Source organism: Lepus europaeus, chromosome 5 (genome assembly GCF_033115175.1).
Source record: "Lepus europaeus isolate LE1 chromosome 5, mLepTim1.pri, whole genome shotgun sequence".
Classification (NCBI taxonomy): Eukaryota; Metazoa; Chordata; class Mammalia; order Lagomorpha; family Leporidae; genus Lepus; species Lepus europaeus.
Window position 1 is genome coordinate 49,684,663 of NC_084831.1, and position 22,940 is coordinate 49,707,602.

A 22,940-nucleotide genomic window follows, 5' to 3' on the forward strand; every position below is an offset into this window, starting at 1 on the left:
GGTTGCAGGTGGGAGGGAAGTTATGGGGGGGGGGGAGCCACCATAATCCATAAGCTGTACTTTGGAAATTTGTATTTTTTAAATAAAAGTTAAAAAAAAAGAAATATTGTCATAATCAGATAGTGATACAGACCATAATCTAATGTGATTGCTATCTATTCACAACAATGGACTATGCCAATATCCTCAGCTCTCAGCTATTTGAGTTTTTTACATCATATTAAAGAAATAAGATTCTTGTTTCCTGTGCCAATTAAACCATCTCGATTGCCTCCTGGGAAGACTAATTGTCTCACTTTTTATGTCCCACATGATACTCAGCAATTGAACCCCCATCAGGCCAGAACCAGTAGAGTGAGTATGGAGTATAATTTGAATCACCCTCATCATGCTTGAAAAAGAAGACATTCTCTGGCCTCTTCATATTCAATCAGGAGGGGGAAAACTAAGTACAAAGGGTTTTGTTTTTGTTACTGCACTTTTCTGTTCCAAGACACCTGCCTCTTGGTTGATCATGTCTAAATGTTAAAATGAAGTAACTCAAAGTCCTTTGAAGAAAAGGGACGTGGTTAACCACTGGGTCTGTTGCTGATGCATGCTGGGAACTCCTACAGAACCCAGCTGTTCAGCCTGAGTCTCATTAGAATGTACATCCCTATATACATACACACAGTGCAGAGAAAATAGAGGAGCAGCTGGAATAACCCAATGTTAAGTCAAGGATAGCAAACACCTGAAAACAGATGTCCCCATTCCACTGTGCCATGGCCACCATAGACATGACTAACCAACCTAAGAATATACCATCTTCCTTAGGCTTATGGAGATGATGAAACAACAGGATTTATGCAAATCAACACAGTATAGGAATGGGCAGCACAAATTTTGGAGCCCAAAGTATCTAAGTATATTTACGCTGATCTGTTAATTTCTATACATAAGACCTGAGGAAATTTCTTTAACTTCTTGGGGTCTCAGCTTTCTTATCCCCCTCCCATCCAAAAGTTAACAGTAAGGTAGACTGCACAGGCCCATTCTAAAGGTTAAATTGGCTCTGGATGTGAAGATTTGAACATATCCACATGAAAAGTACCTCATATTAGTTGCTATGATTCTTTTGACACCTGGCTCCTACCAAGCATGTGCCAAATTTTTATTCCCTTTTTCTGATTTCTTCTTCAAATAATTTCATATCTCTCTTCCTTCTTAGAGATAAAGTGAGATGTAGAACTTTGTTGATCCAAGTGAAGCAAAACACCTGCTGTTAGAAAGGAGGTGGTGCTCATTGCCCCCCTACCCTCCACCCCCACCCCACCACCATCACAAGGTTCCCTGGTTGCAGTAGGCTTCAGACATGGACTCTGCCACCTGGCCCCCCACCCTTTTCTGCCCCCTCCCTCAGGCAGTGCCAGGCCTCTAGGGCTAAAGGAATCTGCTCCTTCACGTGTCTCCAGGAGACAATGTATTCAGCTTCGTAATTATGTGCTTCTCCCCAATCACATAGCATTATACACTACATCACCAGGCTCCTGAAAAAAGCCCCAAATGCTAATTAGTCCTCAAATTATCATTGATTTGATTTGATGTTGAATAAGCTTTGCCGTTTATATTTAGGGAAGAACTTCAGATTCAAGATGCTCTCTCTTAGATTAAGGTTTTAAATAACTCCGTGGGGCCTGTCTTGCTGGTTCAATGTGTTGATGTCAAGAAATCAGACTGGCTGCTCTCGCTGGCTGCAGATAAATGCTGGGTTGATTGAGTGCCAGAGGGCCAGGGCTCCATACCTGGGAGCCCTCCAATGCAGAACCCCTCACCCTGCAGGAGCCCTAAAGGAGGAAAGATGAGAGAAGGAGCAGAAGGAGACTGTGTCTAGCCCTAAATACCTGCAGAGGAAAGAACCACGTTCCTGACTAATCTTTTTCAGTGGATGTGTCTTAGTCCTTCCTAGGAGCAAGGTATGACCACAGACTGCTCCTTGAATTCTGACAACCCAAAGATGTGGGCATTGTTTGTTGAAAACAAGGCTCCAAACCATGAAGAGATGGCACTGATCCCAAAGCAAGGGAGTGAGAGAAGCTGGCGTCCACATCCAGGGACTCCAACTCCAATCCTGTGAAGGATGTTTCACGCCCTCTCCTTTGTCACTCACTGTCAGCTGGGTCCCCACATGCCTGCAGCCTACCTTCCAAACCCCCTTCAGCACTTTTTCTCATCCTGGACACTCTGCCAGCTCCCTGGCAACTGAAAAAAATTACAAAAAATCATTCAATGATTTTCTTTCAAAATGTACTGAATTATGTTGTGTGTTTTGAAACGTCTCCTATACGAATCATGCTTGACAGATATATCACTTCAAAAAGGAAGAAAAATCTCAAAAACTCAAGTATTAAGTGACAAACTAAATACACAAAAATGTGCTATTCACTAACTAGCACCTGTTCTTGCAATTTGGAAAAAAAAAATCCATTAATTCCTATGAATAATGTTTTGAAACATGGTTTTAAAAGTAAGTGCTAAGGCATAATTTCACTGAAATCTGTATTTATTTTATTAATTCCCATCTTGGATTTTGTTTGATAAATCAATGTGTACTTTACTGAATTTGAATTTCCTTCTATGACAACAAATAGTATATGAGAAAAAAAGGGGGGGGGGGGACAAAGGAAGGAACTAGAAAAAGAAGATAAAGAGACAAGCAAAATCCAAGTTCTCAGGTTATGACATTCTAGGAGAACTGTCAGACCCAGCCCAACCCTGCCCTGGCTCCCCAGTACTTAGACCACCCTCTGCTGCTTTCCCTGGGCACATCAGCAGGGAGCAGGACTGGAAGCAGAGCAGCCATGACTTGAACCTGTGTTTGGACACGGGATGCTGGTGTCACAAGCAATGGCCTAACCTGCTGTGCCACAATGCTACCCCTCCTTTTCTATTTAGAGTAAAACTTGCCATCCAATTGGATGCCCCAGCTTTCTGGCTTCAGGCCATACCTTCACTCTCATTTAATTCTCTTTCCCTCTCTCACAGGCCTGAAGTCACACAAATCTTGCCTTTCCTCCAGCACCCCAAATACATTCCTGTCTCAAGACCTTGGATCCTGCTGGTCCCTCCATCTGGGATGTTCATGTCCCAGATATTTGCACAGATCACACTCTCATTTTAATCAAGTCTTTGCTCAAATGTCCCTTCTTGCAAAGGGCTTGTTTGATCATCTAAGATTAAACTTGATATTATCTCATTTGTTTTTCTTTACAGAAATCATTTTACCTTACATATTATATTTACTGGATTACTTTGTTCTCTGCCTCTCCCATCAGCATGTATTCTTCATGAGGGAAGAGTCTTGGGCCATTTTATTCATCGCTGTATTCCCCAGAAGGGCTAGTGCACAGCACATGTTCAATAAATATTTAGAGGCTGAATGAACAGAACATGGAATTTACTCATTGGCTCATGTCTTCCCTCCTTCCTTCATTGAGCAATCATTCACTACTAAACTACTCGGTGCCGGCAACTCACCCACACTGTTTCCTTTCATCCTCACAGTGATGTGATCTTCATTTTTATGAGTTCAGGGACTTTTGTGGAGATAAAGAATCCAACACCCCACAGGAAGATGGGCTCCATCCGCAGAGAGCTTTCTGCTCTAGAAAATTCTGAACTATTTAGTCCATGAGGCTGGCGGCTGTATGTGGCGGCTGATGAAATAAAAGACAGGAAAATGAGTTAATTCGTTTACATCGGGAGTGTGTCAGGTTTTGCTGCAACAGACAATCTCTCAGGCCGTTGACAGCATCTGGGTTTTGTTTGTTTTTTAGATTTTATTTATCTGAGAGGGAGAGTTACAGACAGTGAGAGGGAGAGACAGAGAGAAAGGTCTTCCTTCCGTTGGTTCATTCCCCAAATGGCTGCTACAGCCGGAGCTGCGCCGATACGAAGCCAGGAGCCAGGTGCTTCCTCCTGGTCTCCCAAGCGGATGCAGGGCCCAAGCACTCGGGCCATCCTCCACTGCCTTCCAGAGCCACAGCAGAGAGCTGGCCTGGAAGAGGAGCAGGCGGGACTAGAACCGACGCCCATATGGGATGCCAGCACCCCAGGCGGAGGATTAACCTACTGTGCCAATGAGCCGCCTCAATGTTTTTAAAGTTTACATGAGGTCTGTGGACAAGCCGGGCTCAACTCAGCCCACTTACCTTCTCAGCCGGCAACCCAAAACGAAGGGATGACCAGTGCCCGGGCTCACCGATGCGGTGCCCGCCACAGGGAGCAAGCCCAACACCATGGGCATGCGCACACGGACACGCAAAGCGCCTCGCTGGGCCCTGCGTGCGCGCTCCCGGCACGCGCGGCTGCGCTCGGCGGCGAGCGCGGTGTAACGCGCGAATGGCGGGGGACATGGCGGCGGCGCCGCTCGTGGTGCTGGGGCTCGCGCTGCTGCTGGTGGAGGGCGCCTCCGCGGAGGTGGGCAGCGTCTCCACTTCCATAGAGGAAGTGGGCTCCAAGGTGCTCCTCACCTGCGCCTTGAATCACAACGACACGCAGGTCACCGGCCACCGCTGGATGAAAGGGGACAAGGTGCTGAAGGAGGACGCGCTGACCGACCTGAAGACGGAGTACGAGGTAGACGCGGCCGACCGCGCCGGCAAGTACTCCTGCCTCTTCCTCCCCGAGACCGTGGGCAGGGGTGACCTGGCCGTGAGTGGGCCCCCCAAAGTGAAGGCCCTCAAAAGGTCGGTGAAAGGCGATGAGGGCGACCCTGTCACGCTGGCCTGCAAGTCAGACTCCTTCCCGCCCGTGACCAGCTGGGCCTGGTACAAGATGGCCGACTCGGGGCACCAGGAGATTGTAAACGGCTCCCAGAACAGGTTCTTCGTGAACAACTCGGAGGCCAGGTCAGAGCTGCGCATCAAGAAGCTGAACATCAAGTTCGACCCCGGCAAGTACGTGTGCAACGGCACCAGCTCCCTGGGCTCAGACAAGGCGGTGATCACGCTGCGCGTGCACAGCCGCCTGGCCGCCTTCTGGCCCTTCCTGGGCATCGTGATGGAGGTGCTGGTGCTGGTGGCCATCATCTTCTTCTACGAGAAGTGCCGGCAGCCGGAGGTGGTGGTGGACGACGACGACACCGGGACCGAGCCTCCAAAGAGCAGTGGGCACCAGCTGAACAACGAAGACAAGAGCGTTCGCCAGAGGAACCCTACCTGAGCGGCTGCAGCCATCTGCGTCATCACCTCCAGCCTCCTCCCCATGTTGTCCCCGGAGCTGCTAATTCTCTGGCCTCTGTCAGAAAACCCACCCAGCAAAAGCAAACCAATGGTAGCGCAAATCAAACATGTCATTCTTTTCCAACTAAACTAGGGTTTTCTGCACATAGCATTAGTTCTATTCCTTTAGGGATGTTTTGCTTTTCAGATATTTTACTGGCTCCTCAGGGGGTCAGCAAGATCCCGGGAGGGGCCCCTGGCTCTCCCCTCCGTTGTCCCCTGGCTGGGTCTGAGCCGTGTTGGGGGCAGCCCTCTCCTGTCCCCGTCAGCCCCTGCCCTTTGTGGAAGGTCCCAGGCCCACTGGAGGTCTCCGACGTTGTCTGGCCTTGCCCTGCCCTTCCTTTCCATTTTTATTTTTGTTTTCTGGAGGCCCAGTTGCCAGCTCTGATGTCTTCGCTGAGTGGGGCCTACCTGCCGTTGGGGTGACCCTTTCCCTGCTCCCTCACACCCCCTCCCCTACTGGGAAAGCAGCTCCCTCCTCCGTTTCAAGGTTTATGGGAACCCCTCTCTCCACCCCCATCTATAAAAACTGTCCTCCTTCCCCCAACAAAAAATAAAGCTCCTCACTGGGTATGACAAGTGTCAAATATTCCTCATGTCCCATTGCCAAAATATGCCTCACAGTCAAGCTCAAAGTCGGTGAGGCAGGGAAGTTTGTCCACGCATGTCCTATATGACGTGTAGGAATGTATAATCCTTTTACAGAGGGGGAGCACATCATTCGGAAAAATAATCCCCAGTCTATCACAGGAGGAGGAACTATTTTAAAAACTGGAGACTATAGGGCAAAAATAGCAAGTGTCCTCTTACTGGACCAGAGCGGTGTCATCATGATTTAGAATTTGTCTTCAGGTGGGCAGTTGGGGGTATAGCTCCATGGGAGAGCAGCTGACTGCACATGGGCAACTGGGAATGGACATTATTTCTACTGCAGTGAATGACTTCAAAGGGACTTCATTCATGTTCTTTTATGCTTTCTTTCAGTGAAGACTTAGAGACCCTACTTTGCTAGACACCCTAGACAATAGGGAAATGGAGATCAATGTCACAAAAGTTTGATATGAAAACCAGTTGTTAAATTATTTGCTTACAGTTGGAACCGTACAGTTTTTAGCACTGAAATCTGTCCAGAAGACTGTTTTCTCTGGCATCCTGGGAAGCCAAATTAGCCTCTATGAGCATAGCATTAGAATAACAAGTGTTAAACACACACACACACACAGAGGTGTCCTAACAGAGTCCTGCTCTTTGCATTTTGTCTCTGGGACCTCATGTATGACTCCTCTTCAGTTACCACCTGCTGTCAAGGCTTTATTGGCTTACTGTGTTCTTACTTAACAACACTCTTGTAGTTTGTCCGGGGTGGGCTCTTGTTTCCTGAGAACTCTTTCCCCTTTTCCCTTATGACAACTTGATGTGCAGAAGCCACTGTCTTCTTATGTGATACCTTCCTTTCCACTTGTTGATAGGTTCATGGCAGGCACTGATTTAAGCCTAACCAACAGGAGCTGTTACTTTATGCCTACAAGACTGTATTAATTCTTCACAGGGGGAAAAAAATGGTGGTGTGAATCTGTGCAGGGTTAGGCTTCTGTATTTCCTCTTTTGTGAATGAAGAAAGCTTGCAAGAGCAAACAAGCCAGGCACAGTGAAAGAGAGAGGAAAGACACACACAGGCCTCAGAAGTACTTTGCAAGTCCTGTGTCCAGTTGTCGGTGTCCAGCCACATCACTGTCCTGATTGCATTTGCCTATCCGTTTCTTACCCTCTGAATAATTAATTCTTCCCCCCTTGGACTCAAAATGTAAGGTATCTCTGCTTCTTCCAAACACATCATACTTTGAAGAATAATGGCATATAAAACACTATCCTTGGAGAAAAGAGACTTGAAGAATGAATCCTGTGGGTATGGGTACATGACAAAAATATCTAGGGTAAGCAGAGGAAGGGGACCTGGTAGAGAAGCAAGATGAGACCCAGGAGGAGGTGAGCGCCTCGATGATTTGAGGAGAGTGTCAGGAGGGAATGTGTCATCTGCAGTGGTAACACAGCACAGCACATGTTTCTGAGAAAATCAGGTGTGCCCAAACACATAGAGTATAGGGTTTAGCCCCAGGTCACTGGCGATCTCATTAGAAGCCACTTTCAAGAGAATGATGGAGGCAGAAGCCAATCAACATGAACTATGGAGTCGGTGGAAGCTGAAAAAGTTCAGACAGAGTGTGACTGGAGGCAGGAGATGGGCAACCAAGGCAAGAGGGGAGCTGAGAGTTGTGTACCTGGTGTTAAGCGTTTCAATGCCCCTCTCCTTTAACGTGGAAAGGGTGCAATTGTTAAACCTTTATTGAGCACATATTGTATTATAGATAACCTGTTAGGTGTTGAAATAAAAGAATAAAATACAAGATTGAATAAATTATAGTATATAAAATTAAAACCTAGCAGTCCTTAAAATGATGTTGTAAAAGGACCATCCAAATAATAAAATCTGTTGGCATGAAGTTTTTTAAAAGCAGGCAAAACCCAACATGTCCACATAGTCCAATTTGTACTGTGTCTATCAGGATAGAATGGAGACATAACGACAGAAGATGCAAAAAAAGAATAACAATAATAATAAAAATAAATAAAAGGGGCCTGAACTTGGTATAGAAGGTTAAGCTGCATTGTCAGCATCCCATATGGGTGCCAGTACGAATCCTGTGGCTGCTCCACTTCTGATCCATCTCCATGCTAATGCACCTGGGAAAGCAGTGGAAGATGGCCCAAGTATTTGGGCCCCTGTACCCATGTGGAAGACCCAGAGGAAGCTCCTGACTCTTGGCTTTGGCCTGGCCTAGCACTGGTTGTTGTGGCCATTTGGAGAGTGAACCAGCAGATAGAAGATATCTCTCTCCTTCTCTCTCTCTCTGCCTTTCATATAAATAAATAAATATTTCCAAAAAAAAGATGCACAGAAAATGTCAAAAGTGGATAATAAAGGTATTAAGATTGGTGGGCCACTTTCATTTCATTCTTTTCCTTATCTGCATTTTCCACATTTAACTTGTATTACTTTTGTGGTAAGAAAAGTATACAGGGGCCGGCTCTGTGTTGTAGTTAGCTAAGCCTCCGCCTACAATGCCAGCATCCCATATGGGCACCAGTTTGAGTCCTGGCTGCTCCACTTCCAATCCAGCTCTCAGCCATGGGCTGGAAAAGCAGTGGAAGATGGCTCAAGTGCTTGGGCCCCTGCACCTGCGTTGGAGACCTGGAAGAAACCCCTGATCTCAGCTTTGGATCAGCTCAGCTCCAGCTGGGGATGTGAACCAGCAGATAGAAGACCTTTCTCTTTGTCTCTCCCTCTCTCTATCTGTAACTCTAACTCTCAAATAAATAAAAAATTTTAAATAATAATAAAAATATTCAAAGTACTTATTTCTAAAAATAGATGTATATTGACCCTGGAGTGGGTCACTGACTAATAGAAGAAAAAATACTATAAACATCCAAGTACACAGATCTCAACTATAAATCCAAAGCCAAAAGCCTAAATGACGGAGGAGTGGTTATTTTTGCTTAGAGGAGCTGGGGAGGCTTCTCAGAGGAGGTGACATTTGAAGGAGGCCTTGAGAAATGAGCAAGAGTTGACTTTGGCTAAAAAGAAGACAGAAAATTAGTATAAAGCAGGGAAGCACATGAAGCTCCCAAGGAATTTGTGAGGAGTTTGGGACAGAAGGGTAGAGGCAGAGGGGTGTGATTGCTGGAACTAAAGGCCGCTGATGCCCTCTTAAGAACTGGGACATCATTCTGCAGTGCAGACACCAGAGAAAGGTAGCAGAGGTAAGCAGACTTCTGTATGAAAACGATTGCTTGGCACTGCTGGACAGGATGCACTGAAGGGGGATGGGGTCAGGGAGGAAGCTGGTAGCCCAGGTATAAAATGGTTACGACTGACCTGGGAAGGTGGGAGGAAGACTGGAGAAGCAGGGCTGTATTTCAGAGTTGCAGTGGCCCTGGTTATCCAAGGTGGATGCATTTCAAGACCCCAGTGGATACCTGAAACTATAGGTAGCACTGCATTCTATATTTGCTGTGCTTTTTCATATGCATATATATGCATGATAAATTTTATCACTTAGGCACAGGAAGAGATTGACAGCCATAACTACTAATGAAATAGAACAATTATAATAATACACTATAACAAAATTGCCAGTATCCTCATTTTTGTGCTTTATGGTCATTATTAAGTAAAATAAGAGTTCCTTGAACTCAAGCACTGTGATATCAGGAAAGTATAATGATCTGATAACTGAGATGGCTACTAAGTGACAAATGGGCAGGTAGCATATACAGGGTGGATACGCTGGACAAAGATGACTCACATCCTGGATGGGATGGAGTTGGATGGTTTGAAATTTCACAACAGTCTTTCATTGGGCATCATCAGAGTGATGCACAATTCAAAACCTAGAAATTGATTATCTCTGGAATTTCCAACTTAATATTTTCAGGCTCTAGTAGACTGTTGATAACTGAAACCACAGAAAGTGACATCATGGATAAGTTTGGAGGGTACCACTGCATTGGGAAAGAGAAATTGATAGGCCTTAATAGCAATGGTATTACCTGTGATGGGTTAGGGTCTCTGGAGGCAGGCCCTTGAAATGATTTTGGGGTACAAGATGCCTATTACAGACCCTCACATGGGGATGGATAAGAAGCAGTGGAGAGGGAGAAGTTGGACTCTGAAGCAGGGTTGAAAAGCATTGGTCAAGATGTCAGGAGCTCACGAGCAAGTACTGTCCCTCAGAACGGGACTGAATTGGGTCCAAAATGGCAGCCTTTGTACGTCTGCCTCACTAGGCCATTGGAGATGGGCTGCCCCAGGGAAGGGTGTGACCTCAGATAAGGTGACCTGGAAGGAGCTAATGGCTGGAGGTGGAATAAGTCTTTCTTTAAAAGGATGGCTTTGGTGCTACAACTCCATGTCTGCAAAAGCTAACATTGTGGACTGCTTGCTAATATTATAGGGCTAGTGTCATCTTTGTTCCACTCAATAAAGTAGAACTATCATCATGTCTGTTTTGCAAGTGGGGGAAGAACATTGAGAACTCAAAAATTTCCCCAAGATTATTCAGCCAGTAAGCAGTAGAGCCAGAATTTCAACCTCCAGAGCCCTCGTACTTAACCATTGCCCCACACTGCCCATCACTGATCATGTGGAGGAGGAGTAGGAATAGGAGACCCAGATGGAATGGCTCCTGGCTTTGGACTGGCCCAGCCCCAGCCATTACACCCATTTAGAGTGTGAACAAGCAGATGGAAGATCTGTTTGTCTCTGTCTCTTCCTCTCACTCTGCCTTTCAAATAAGTAAACAAATCTTTCCTAAAACAGAAAATGAGGTCCTAGAGAATTCTGAACACAATAGCAACAGGTTTTGCTTTCAATTTGAAGTCTGCTCTGGAGCCGACAGGTAGTGTCATTGCCTTGCACAGCTCCAGGGGGTGCTCGTCACATTACAGTCTCTGTGAATGAGATCCCTGGAGCTGTGCTGTACACAATGTATGTGGCTGTAAGTGTTGGCTTGGTAAGTGTGGAAGCAGGGAGTAGATAAGGAAGCTAGCAGGTTAGGCCAGGCAAGAGATTGGTGTTTGGGGCAGGCATTTGGTACAGCAGTTAACAGGCTGCTTGGAACACGCTCATTCCATATCCTGGATTAGAGTCCTGCAGCACCGGCCTCTCTGTAACTCTTTCAAATAAATAAATAAATCTTTAAACACACACACACACACACACACAGTGAGACATGTCCAATCATCCCCATTTTGCAATGAGGTAAACCAAGTTCATATTCCTAGTAACCAGCAGAAAGGAAATTGGCATTTACCTGTAGTTGATGGCAAATTCTGGGCTCCTTCCATACTTTCTTGCTGTTAGAATTCAGTCCTTTGGCTGGCGCCACAGCTCACTTGGCTAATCCTCCGCCTGCGGTGCTGGCACCCTGGGTTCTAGTCCTGGTTGGGGCGCCGGATTCTGTCCCAGTTGCTTCTCTTCCAGTCCAGCTCTCTGCTGTGGCCCGGGAAGGCAGTGGAGGATGGCCCAAGTGCTTGGGCCCTGCACCTGCATGGGAGACCAGGAGGAAGCACCTGGCTCCTGGCTTCGGATCGGTGGAGTGCGCTGGCTGTAGTGGCTATTTGGGGGGTAAACCAGTGGAAGGAAGACCTTTCTCTCTGTCTCTCTCTCTCTCTCTCTCACTAACTCTGCCTGTCAAAAAAAAAAAAAAAGAATTCAGTCCTTTATCAAAAGTTTGGTTAACTGGATGAAGTATTCACTTCTTGTAGTATTTAGCATAGTAATAACACCTGCTATTTAAGTATTTGCTATGGACTAGGGAAATATGCTAAGCAATTTGGAGACATCATCTCATTTACTCCTCATTATAGAGTACTATTGTAAACATCATTTCACAGATGATGCCATTGAAACTCAGAGAGGCTAAATGACTTCTCTAAGGTCTTCCAACTAATTAATAGCAAATCCAGGATTCAGGTCCAGGTCTGACTCCAACACGTTAGCATGTGTCAAATGCAATAGTTAAAATCTGCAGACTAATAATACTCAACACAATAAATAAAAACTAAATAAGAAAAATATTTTGGACAGAGGCATTGGTTAAAAGACAAAATGAGTTTATATGCTGAATTATTTTTAGATTATTTTGAAACAAAATAAGGAAGTTTATCTTATTTGTGTTTTTCTCTTATTCTGGAAAGCTAAGAGGCATTGCTAAAGTCACTCTTTAATGTTACTTGGAACGAATCATTGATAGCATAATACAGTGGGGAAGAATTTGTGTTCAAAACCTGACTTCAAATCTTAGCTCTGCCACTTTCTAGCTCTGTGACCTTGAATAAACTACCTATGTTCCCTCAACCTTGGTATCCTCATTTGTAAGGTGAGAATACTAACAGCTTGAGAGAGTATCAAATAATGAAATAAATGAGTAGCATTTTGTGAGGAAAGCATTAGTTAATGACAAGAGTACTTCAAAAAGTTCATGAAAAATGGAATTAAAAGGTGTTTGTTTTGGTGAAAAAATATTCTGAAAATATAGTTTTTTCTTTGATATGCATTTTCCACGTGCTTTTTGAAGATCCCCTGTATAGGCCTAAATTGTTTTCAGTGTATGCCAATGGACACGGTCCTTGGATGTAAAATGGAGAAAAAGGAAAATTAACCATGGTTTGCTGTGATATAGGCACTTAGTAGGTATTCAATAAATGTTTACTCAAGTTCAAAGGGTACAGAGTTTCAATGGTGTCTGATGAAAAAGTACTGGAGATCGAAACACTATGCATATAATTAACATGAATGTCCTGTACACTTAACAGTGGGGGAGAGAATAAATTTGTTATGTTATTTTTGCCACAATTGTTTTAAAAAGCTCATTTTTAAAAAGAGAGATAGATAGAGCCTAATATTTGAAGACAACTCTCCATTTCAAAAGTTTATTTCTAAAAGCCAAAGTCACTCTTGAACATCTGGGGAGTACCTTCAGAATTTGACACAAAAGCAAATCTTTATTTCAGAAATAAACTTTGATGTTTGAAAATGAAAGACAAAATGCTGTTTCCTGGGGGCAGAGAGGATTCTCTGGGCTGCTTGAGAGGTTTATGGTAACCTGAGAGCTGCTCCATCCCCTTCATCTCTGAGTCCCCTCGCTCCCCCCCTCACCCAGCCTCATGGCCCACCTTCCCCAGCTCCTCCACCTCTCTCTGCTGCCGCCTCCTCCCTGGCTCTGTAGAAGCCCCTCATTTCTCTCACCCACTCTATCCGCTTTTCCCTTCCTGCAGCTGTCCTCAGTGTAGAATTAAGACATCAAGGCTTTTTCATATTTGTGGCATTATTGAATTTTTAAAGGCTGCCATTCCCTGTTATTTAAGAAATTTCAATCATTGGTTTTAATTAGAAGTTCAAGATGGACATGTTGTATCCAGCCATTCATTGAACAAATATTTTCTAGTCCACAGCTCAGGCTATGAATGTCAGTAAACAAGATAGACTCAGTGCTTGTGCTCAGGAGTTCATGGTTTTGTAGAGGAGACAGATGAGAAAAGTGGCAATCAAAGCCTGGTAGGAACAAACACCTGCACAGGAGTACTCAGAGCAGCACTGGTCACAAGAATCAAAAAGTAGAAACAACTCAGTTGTCCAAAAATGGCTGAATGGCTAAGCTTCATGTGGCATACCTATACAATGGATATTACTCAACCGTTAAAAAGTGATGAAGCTCTGGTTCAAACTACTACATGGATGAACCTTAAAAATATCGCACTAACCAGAAGAAGCCAGACACAAAAGGTCACATCTGTACCGTTTCATCTATATGAGATGTTCAGGTACAAAAAGCAGATTGGTGGTGTCCAGGATCTAGGAGTAGGGAGGAATGCCTAGTGGCTGCGTAATGACTGCAGAGAATTTTATGTTTTTTGAGGTGATGAAAGTGGGGACTAGATAGAAGTGCTATGTGCAAAACATTGTAAATGTGCGAAATATTACTGAATCACACACATTAAAATGGTTCATTTTACATTACATGAATTTCATGTATAATTTTTTAATGTATGGCGTGAAAACTATTATGATGGAGTAAGTGCAAGATGAAACTTGTTTGGGATAAATTTCATGGAGGAGTTGCCCTACACAGTGAGATTTTCATTCATTGGACAAATATTTATCAAGCTTTTGGTACACAAGAAGCCCATTCTAGGTGCTGAGGATACAGCAATAAACACAGCAAGCAAAATCTCTGTCTTTGGAAGCTTAAACTTGGCAAGGGGGATGGAAAAGTCAAATATAAACATAATAAAACAGTTCATATTATGGTAGAAGGTGATAGTGCTATAAAAAAAAAAAAAACAACGTAGTAGAGTAAGGGTCATAGGGAGATCCAGGGAATACTGGGATGTGAAAAAAAAAAATGTAGACTTAAAAGAAAATGTCAAAGACCCAAAGGGAAAGAGGGGTCAAATGTGATTGTGAAACTGTAAAATTTCTCTCTACTCATAGTGGATGACTAGGGATTTTTCTCCATCTTGAGTCAGTCTCCTTTGTCTTCTATTCCTTGCCTTAACGTTACCTACCCAGCTAAAACTATTGTTATCCTTAGCATCTTCCTGTTCTTTAAGGCTTTTGAACATTTTCCAAACAGAAATATTTCAGTTGCTCTTTGCTGAAGGTTTTGTGGCACTATTATTAATGTCTCTTCTAAAATTAGTATTTAAAAATTAAATAGAGGATTCCACAAGACACTGTGCCTCTTAGGACTTTTTTTTTTTATTTCTTAGACCAATATTCTCTCCACAGAATTCTTTTCACAGAATTTTTTTCCACTTTCATAATTTGAGTTAAGAGGGAAGAATCAGATTTGCTTTTAGAAATTATATTCAAGCCAATTTTTCAAAAATATTTCTACTCCATAAAATAAACTAACATCGATTTTACTATCCCTGCAGTAAAAAGCTGTAAAAAATGAAGAGAGAGCTAATCAAAGACATCCCTAAGCAAACACATTCTGGTGCTTTTCTAGATTGACTTTTCTTGCATGCATTTCCCAGAGAATCTTAACTGAAAGGGTCTCCCACCCCCTGCCATAGTCATTTTCTCTGTTTACTCATTCCTGGATCACTCACAAAATCTTTCTATTGCCCCTTATCGGGTGCTAGGGACATCTGTCCCTCAGTTTTCCTGGGACAATAATAGAAGAACAGTACCTACTAAGTGCTGACTTTTTCAACCTATTGAAGACAACTCTGAGAACCAGGTTTTCCATTTCTCACTTGAGAAAACCTTGCCTAGCCTTTGAATTGACTTGATTGAGATCATACCCAGAAAAAAAGGCAGTCATGGATTCCAATTTCCAAGTCAAATATCAGTCTATTCTTTCCCTAGTACCATATACCTGTGTTTCCATCTGGAGTGAACACGGCCACAGTTTGTGCAATTTTATGACCTGGGAAGTCGAGGAACCCCATATCCCTTTCAGTTCAGGCTCTTGTAGTTGCTCTGGATGAGGGAAGGGATGTGATGATGTAAAGGCATAGCTCCACCTTAACCCAGCTGCAGCCCCTGGTGAGGCTGGGCTTTTACAGTTTTGTTGTTATTGTTGTTCAAATGACTTCATATACATCTTTTCCTGGAAGTCAGGGTAGGGGAACAGAGAGAAGAATTCCAATAGAATCTGAAAACAAGCCACTGGACTGCTGAATGCTTTTTGGTTTAAGGGGCACAGCTCATTAGGGCAACATGTCTTCAATAGGTTGAAAAAGTCAGCACTTAGTAGGTACTAGAAAAGAATGACTCTTGACAGATGTTTGTTGAAATCTGTACCTTTTCCCAGCTTGCACAAAGGTTATGTGTTGGAGGGATATGTTGATGAAACAGCTGGGTGGCTGTCAGTATCCTTTTCTCAGTTTATGTACAGATGTTCTGGGCCCCATGCACATCCTGCTCATGCTGTCTCATTGCTCACTTAAGAATCATTTATTGGATTCAAACAATGTGCAGTAATAGGAAGCACAGAGATTAGGAGTTGAGGGAGAAAAGTGCATCCTGTGATAGCCAATCTTAATTTTCATCACCTTTCTTTATGATATCCAAAATAAGTCCCATCTGCCTTCTAACAGTCTATCAGTTTAAAAAGATGAACCTCAGAGATGACCTGAAATGAACCCACCATTGGAAGATGGGAAAATAATAGCTCAGAAAGGTCACACGAGTGTCCACAACTGACAGCTACTTAGAAGAAAATCTTGGTCAAAATCCAATAATCCTAATTCCCAAGTTCATATTCTTTCAGCCTACCCCCACCACTTCTAGTAGCAGGAAGCATCAAAGACTATACTTTGAACTAGAAAGAACCTGGAAGATTACCTAAAATATAATAGAAATAAGCACTGTTCATTAAGACAGCATCCTTTAAGAGGTAGATTATATGTCCATCTTATAAATGAGTGGAATGCTCAGATGAGTCGAGTGACTTTTTAAAGATTTATATATTTATTTGAAAGGCACAGTGACAGAGAGAGAGAATGAGAGAGAGAGAGAGAGAGAGAGAGAGAGAGAGAGAGAATGAGAGAGAGAAATCTGATGCTCCACTCAACAAATAGCTTCAATAGCTGGGGCTAGGCCAGTCTGAAGCCAGAAGCCAGGAACCCCATCCTGGTTTTAGTTTCCCATGTGGATGGCAGGAACTCAAGTACTTGAGCCATCATCAACTGCTTCCCAGGAACATCAGCAGGGAGCTATATCACAAGCAGAGTAGCCAAAACTCAAATCAGTACTCCCACATGGGATGAGGATGTCCCAAGTGGTGACTTAACCCACAATGCCAGTCCCACGTTGAATAACATATCCAAGGTCATAGAAGTAGTAAGTGGGGAGTTGATATATGAGCCCAGGTTTTTTGATTCTAAAGCCCATGCCTTTATTTCTCAGTCATAATTTTGGCTGATTCTGTTACCTGATAATAAGGGACATAACATGGAAAGGACTCAGAACTAGGTTCAGACAGATATGATATCATGATTCTTACTCTGATACACCCTAGCTACTCACATGGGATGATATTTTTGAGAAGGAGGCTACTATTTGTAACTTAGTGATCACTTCCTCCAGGCTGCCCGACAGTTGTCTGGTTAGTAGTGTGTGCCACTCTCCTGCTGGACTACAAAGAACAGAGCAGGGTCTACCTATTTTGATGTCACCATTTTATTTGTAGCAACTACGACAGTGCTTAGCAAATTGTAGACACTCGATAAACATCTAACTGAATGGAAGGGAGCTTCATTAAGTCATTTTATCTGCATTAGCTGTGCTTGATCTGCAGATTGCCTGAGATGCTTGTCTGATAGTCTCTGAATATTTGATTTTGCGATGCCCAGAGAGATAATATGAGTTGCATATTTTGGAATATCTATATATATGAACTTTCTCAAACACAGCAGGACTTGAGAATTTAGAGCCATGAAATAAGATAATCATAAGCAGGAGATTCCACAGCTTGTACATAATCTGGGGCACTTTGGAGATGGATGATCTTGAAAGAGCCTGTCAGAACAAAAAGTGCCTCAGAGAATTGGTCAGCTAGGGTTTATAACCTTAGACTGCATGGATTTACCATCAATAGGCAATGCCCATGGGCTCCAGTGATCAGCCACATCCTAATGAGAATGTAGATGAGTCAATAACTAGCATCTGAGCTGGCAGAAAAATATAGTAACATAGCATATATGCATTCAATGTTCATTATGTATCACTTCTCTTCTGAACTCCAAACTTACATACCTACCATTTTACATTTTCACATGGTTGTCACACAGACACCTGAAATTCAGCACACCAAAGATGTTGGGTTTTAGCTCTCCATTTTATTATTTTGCCCATGCACCCTATATCAAAGCTCCTAGCCCAGACAAAATCCCTGGAGGCATCCTAAAACTCCCTCAACCTCCTTCCATTAAAATGCATTGGTTCCATCTCTGTTAACTCTCAAACTTCCTACTTTCTCTGATCCTCACCACATATACTCAACAGATGCCTTCATGCTATTTGTTTAAAATCTCTTTAAATGATCTCTTGAAATCTGACAAATCTGGCCAAAGTGTTCTTTCTAAGACTAAAATTTGGTCGCGTCACTGTCTGCCTAAAGCTTGCCCATGCCTCCTTTACTAATATGCTTATGTCCAAACTTCTGAACTTGCCATTCATGACTTAGCCCCTGCCTGTCTCTCTAGTTTCATCCATCAACAGTCTCCCACTTGCCTCAAATGTACCAGTTCTGGTGCCCGCCCTTTTCCTGAAACCTAACCAGACCAAATGCTTAGGCAACTGTCTCTCATTCGGACTCATCTAGCAATAGCTGTTGGAATATATTCTCTACCACTGGGGGACTGGACACTCTTACACAAATCCCCCCAGAACACTAGGTTTCTTTGTTTTTGTCTTCTATGTCGATGAACATTTTGATAATGTTCATAACAATGAACCAACAATAGGCCTGATTCAAATTTTCTTTTTCTGTTTTTATTGTTTGGAAAATAAACAGAAGGGGAACAGACATTCATGTTTTTCTATGAGTCTTTCTATATACATTTGTTGATTAGTTAACAAGATACCAGTCACACTGAGGCATTTATTAGGCAAAAGAAAGAAGAAAAGAATTTATAACATCAAGAAACTCACACTCAAGGAAGGCATGGATATGCAAGTAAATAATTAGGATGTAGTGTAATTAAGGAATAGAGAAGGTACATAGACTGAGTCCCTGTAGAAATTATGATGGGGGACATTCATTACAGTTTAAATTTAACACTTAAAATTCATTATCTCATTCAGTCCTTACAACAACTACACAAAATAAATATGTTTATTTTCCTCATTTAAAGAATTAGAAATTGAAGCTCAAAGTATTGCAAAAGAAACTCTCCAACATTACATGACCAGTACACTGTGTAACCAGGATCTGATTCTAGACCTTACAGCTCTAGAAATATCACTTAACTCCTTGCCAGTCTATCTTGCTTTTGCCCTGAGAGGATCTATTCATGTCTGAAGATGGAATAATGACAGTTACCACAGAAGAAACTGGGATCACAGGGAAGTCCCATGTTGCTTCAACCCTTCCTTTAAGGAAGTCATAGGGTCATAGAATCTAAGGGTTGGAAGTGACCTTGGGTATCACCTAATCTGAACCTCTCCCACTTGTGATTGATTAAGATTTAGAGAGATTTGGTGCTTTCAGCTTGATGATAAAATGGCACAACAATAGGGGGGAGCCCTTTTCATGAAACAGGCTTTGGAATGAGATCAACTTGGGTTTGAACCTACTTTGTCACTTCCTAGCTATATGGCTTTAAGGAAAGTTATTTTACCCCTCTCAGTCCATTATTCTTCGTTGTGGAAGCAAACAATACTCTTGGCTGATAGGGGTGTTGTGGACATGAAAATAACTGATAGGGTAACAAGAGAACTCCTGAGCACAAAGTAGGTGATTTAAAGTGACCATTATAGAGAGGGAGGAGATGTACAATTTGGGACATGCTCAATCGGACTTGCCCCAAATGGTGGAGTTAGAAATGTGCCAGGGGATTCCAATACAATCCCATCAAGGTGGCATGTACCAATGCCATCTCACTAGTTCAAGTGATCAATTTCTGTTCACAATTGATGGCTCTGATAGGTCTAAGAGTCAAAAGGATCACACAAACAAGACAAGTGTCTGCTAATACTAACTGATAGAATCAAAAAGGGAGAGAAGGATCCAACAAGGGAAGCAGGATACACAACAGACTCATAGAATGACAGATGTCCTAAACAACACTCTGGCCTCAGAATCAGCCCTTAAGGCATTCGGATCTGGCTAAGAGCCCATGAGAGTATTGTAGGCATGGAAAGCCAGGACACCATGGAAAAGAAAAAAAAGAAGAAGACCTAAATGAAAGATCAGTGCGAGTGAGATCCCAGTGGAAAGAATGGGGCCATCAAAGATGGAGGTACCTTTCTCCGAAGGGAGGAGAGAACTTCCACTTTGACTATGACATTGTCCAAATAAGATCGAAGTCAGCGAACTCAAGAGGCTTCCATAGCCTTGGTAACTCATGACTAGAGCCTAGGGAGATTATTGACGCCATAAACAAGAGTGTCAAATTGTTAAGTCAGCAACAGGAGTCACTGTGTACTTATATCCCATGTGGGATCTGTCCTTAATGTGTTGTCTAATGTGCAGTGATGCTATAACTAGTACTAAAACAGTATTTTTACACTTTGTGTTTCTGTGTGGGTGCAAACTGATGAGATCTTTACTAATTATATACAGAATCGATCTTCTGTATATAAAGATAATTGGAAATGAAAAAAAAACCTGGTGTTAAATTGGAAATGGCATAGAAAATTAATTAATTTTTTAAAAAATATCATGTAGGATCTCTGTCTTTAATGTGCTATACACTGTTATTTAATGCTATAACTAGTACTCCAACAGTTTTTTTTTTCACTTTGTGTTGCTATATGGGGGCAAACTGTTGAAATCTTTACTTAATATATACTAAACTGATCTTCTGTATATAAAGAGAATTGAAAATGAATCTTGATGTGAATGGAAGGGGAGAGGGAGCGGGAAAGGGGAGGGTTGCGGGTGGGAGGGAAGTTATGGGAGGGGGAAAGCCATTGTAATCCATAAGCTGTACTTTGGAAATTTATATTCATTAAATTAAAGTTTAATAAAAAAAAGAAAAAAAAAGAAAGTGACCATTATAATATAGAATAAGGATAATTGAGCATCAAATATAAAAAGGGGTAAGAAAATAAATTAGGGGCCTAGTGGGGCGGGGGCAAGGAGGATGTGATGGGATTCCTGGCAATCACTTCATCTCAAACTGTAACAAGAACATCATTGGTATAACTCAATTTCCTGTCTGTCAAGAGAAATGGTGATAGAATGAGGGCTCATATTGGCAAGTAAGAATGAAAGGGCATTTGGAAAGATGGAAACAACATAGACCCTTCACCCTCTGCCTCCATCTTCCCCACCAACATGGGGCAAGGTGATAGGATAATCTGAGAAGCCTCTTCTGGATATAAAACCCCATGTCTCAAGAGAAAGACACACGGCAGGCTGGGCTGAGTGGGCTGAAGAGGAAGATCTTTCATTCTTTTAATCAATGAAACTGAATTTGTTGTTTAGTCACATTGAGAGGTTAACTAGCTTCCTTTTGCCAGTTTTCTTATCTGTAGCAGGGGAATATTAACGTATTACTTACAGTATTGTTGCATGGATTAAACAAAGTGATTACAAGTAGTGCCGCCAGGCACAAAATAGAGTCTCACTAAAAGCTCAAAATATAATTCCACCTTCCTTTCACTACCTTTTCCAATGAAGCTGGATCTCTCAACCTCTCTGGTCTGTTACTACGGCCACATCCCTGCCTAGTGTCCCGTGACAGCTGCATGTGCTTATCCATGAAGGGAAGGGGAGAAAAGTCCCAGTGGATCCCTTCAGCTCACCCTCCACTGGGCTCCCAGAATTACCCTCAAAAGCACAATTCTGAGCTTGTCACTCCCCTGCTCAAAAGACTTTCAATGCGCTCCATCACCCCAAAACAATGATCACATTGATTAGCCTAGAATTTAAGGCCCTCCCAGGCCTTCGCCTGTTCAGTAGTCTTATTTCATCACTACTTGGAACAGCCCAAGTCCCAGCTGAACCAAACACAACTGCAGGCTCCCGGTTTTTCCATCACCCTCCTGCCACTTCTAACATCCTTCAAGAGACAAGAATGATGTCTGCTTTGGGATACTAAGAGGCACACAGAGATGTTGCACCCCAGCACAGTCCAAATCAGAATTTGCTGCATCAAAGTAGGGGAATTCCTGCATTGTTTTTCTCATGAAAATACTTCTCCCTCCATAATGAATTCAGCAGGGGCTCCTCCATTCCCCAGTCCCCAGGATTGCCCTAAGAGAACAATGCTTAATTTCCTCCATTTCTCCTCCTCTAATGGGGGCTGTCAGGTGCCTCCTCCCAGCATCCAGGCAAAGACTACAGCTCTCCAACCAGGGGCTTTGACTGTCACATTTTCATTCTCAGCAGCAACCCCTTCCCCCACCTCCTCTGTACCTAAGGGACCAGAGACTCTAATCCCCCTCCCAAGCACCTCCCCGCTTAGAAGAACCTCTGGCCTGCCCTTCCCCTCTCTCCACATCCCAGGAGGTTGCAGCCCCTCATTATCCACGAAGGCTCCTGCTAGGAGGTTCATTCCATCTATCAGCACTGAGGTTGACCTCTGACCTCAACCTTCCTTGGGGTTACAATCTGCCTTCCTCCTTCCCCCTCTCAGGTCAATTCCATAGATTTTTGCTGCTGCTGAGAGTGGCTTCTAGGGACAGGAGCGATTGCCTGTCTCTGCTTGGAGTGAGACGCTGAGGAGAAATGGGCCTTTTAACAACTGCACTTCAGTGATGAGAAAGCGATGGGACCCCACCGCCATCACTCAGGCCTCCTCCTGGCCCTTTGCACTTACAGGTGAAATGGAAAACATTTTGATTAGGCCTAACTGGATGATAAATACACGAGTCCAGCTCAAACAGACGCTAAATCCATTTCCTGCCACAGATGAATGGGCAGGCGGCCTGGAGTCTGATCACAATTTTCCTTGGCTAGAAGAGGAAATGAAGGCCCCTGAGCCATCACCCACTGAACTCCTCGCCGTAGCTATCTGTTCGGCTTTTATGAGAGCATCCTCTCCTTGGCAAAGGACCCCCACACTGCAGTTGCAACAGTGATATGTGTTGCTGTTTGCAACTTCATGGTATTGTAGAATCAGAGCTGAAGACATTGAAGGTCATTTAGGCAGTGGAGTTCAACTTGCTTTTGTTTTATTGCATAGCAACCATTTTTTGCAACTAATATCTCACATAGTAGCTCAGTAACAGGAAACAGACTAGAGTTTCTCTGGATAAATCACTTTCTTTAGAAACTTGGGTTTCCAGAGAGAGTCCTTTGTAAGGCAGTGATTCATTCCAATCATCAAGCGTATGTAGGCATCTGTTCTACCATATCTAGGCAGGTGATTGCTACCTTGGTTGGCTCTAATTATGAGAAGCTCATTGGGTTACAGATAATATCACACCCTTAC

The 22,940-nt window shown here is 43.2% G+C and overlaps 1 protein-coding gene across 1 annotated transcript; it reads left to right on the top strand.

Moving 5' to 3' along the window:
- The first annotated feature begins 4,392 nt into the window (after window positions 1-4,392).
- On the top strand, window positions 4,393-5,202 carry LOC133760766 (basigin-like). The gene has a single exon (XM_062193363.1). The coding sequence runs from the start codon at window positions 4,393-4,395 to the stop codon at window positions 5,200-5,202; it is 810 nt and encodes a 269-aa protein (XP_062049347.1).
- The last annotated feature ends 17,738 nt before the right edge of the window (window positions 5,203-22,940 follow it).

Coding starts and splice junctions, on each gene's coding strand:
- LOC133760766 (XM_062193363.1), top strand. CDS start 4,393: ATGGCGGCGGCGCCGCTCGTGGTGCTGGGGCTCGCGCTGCTGCTGGTG.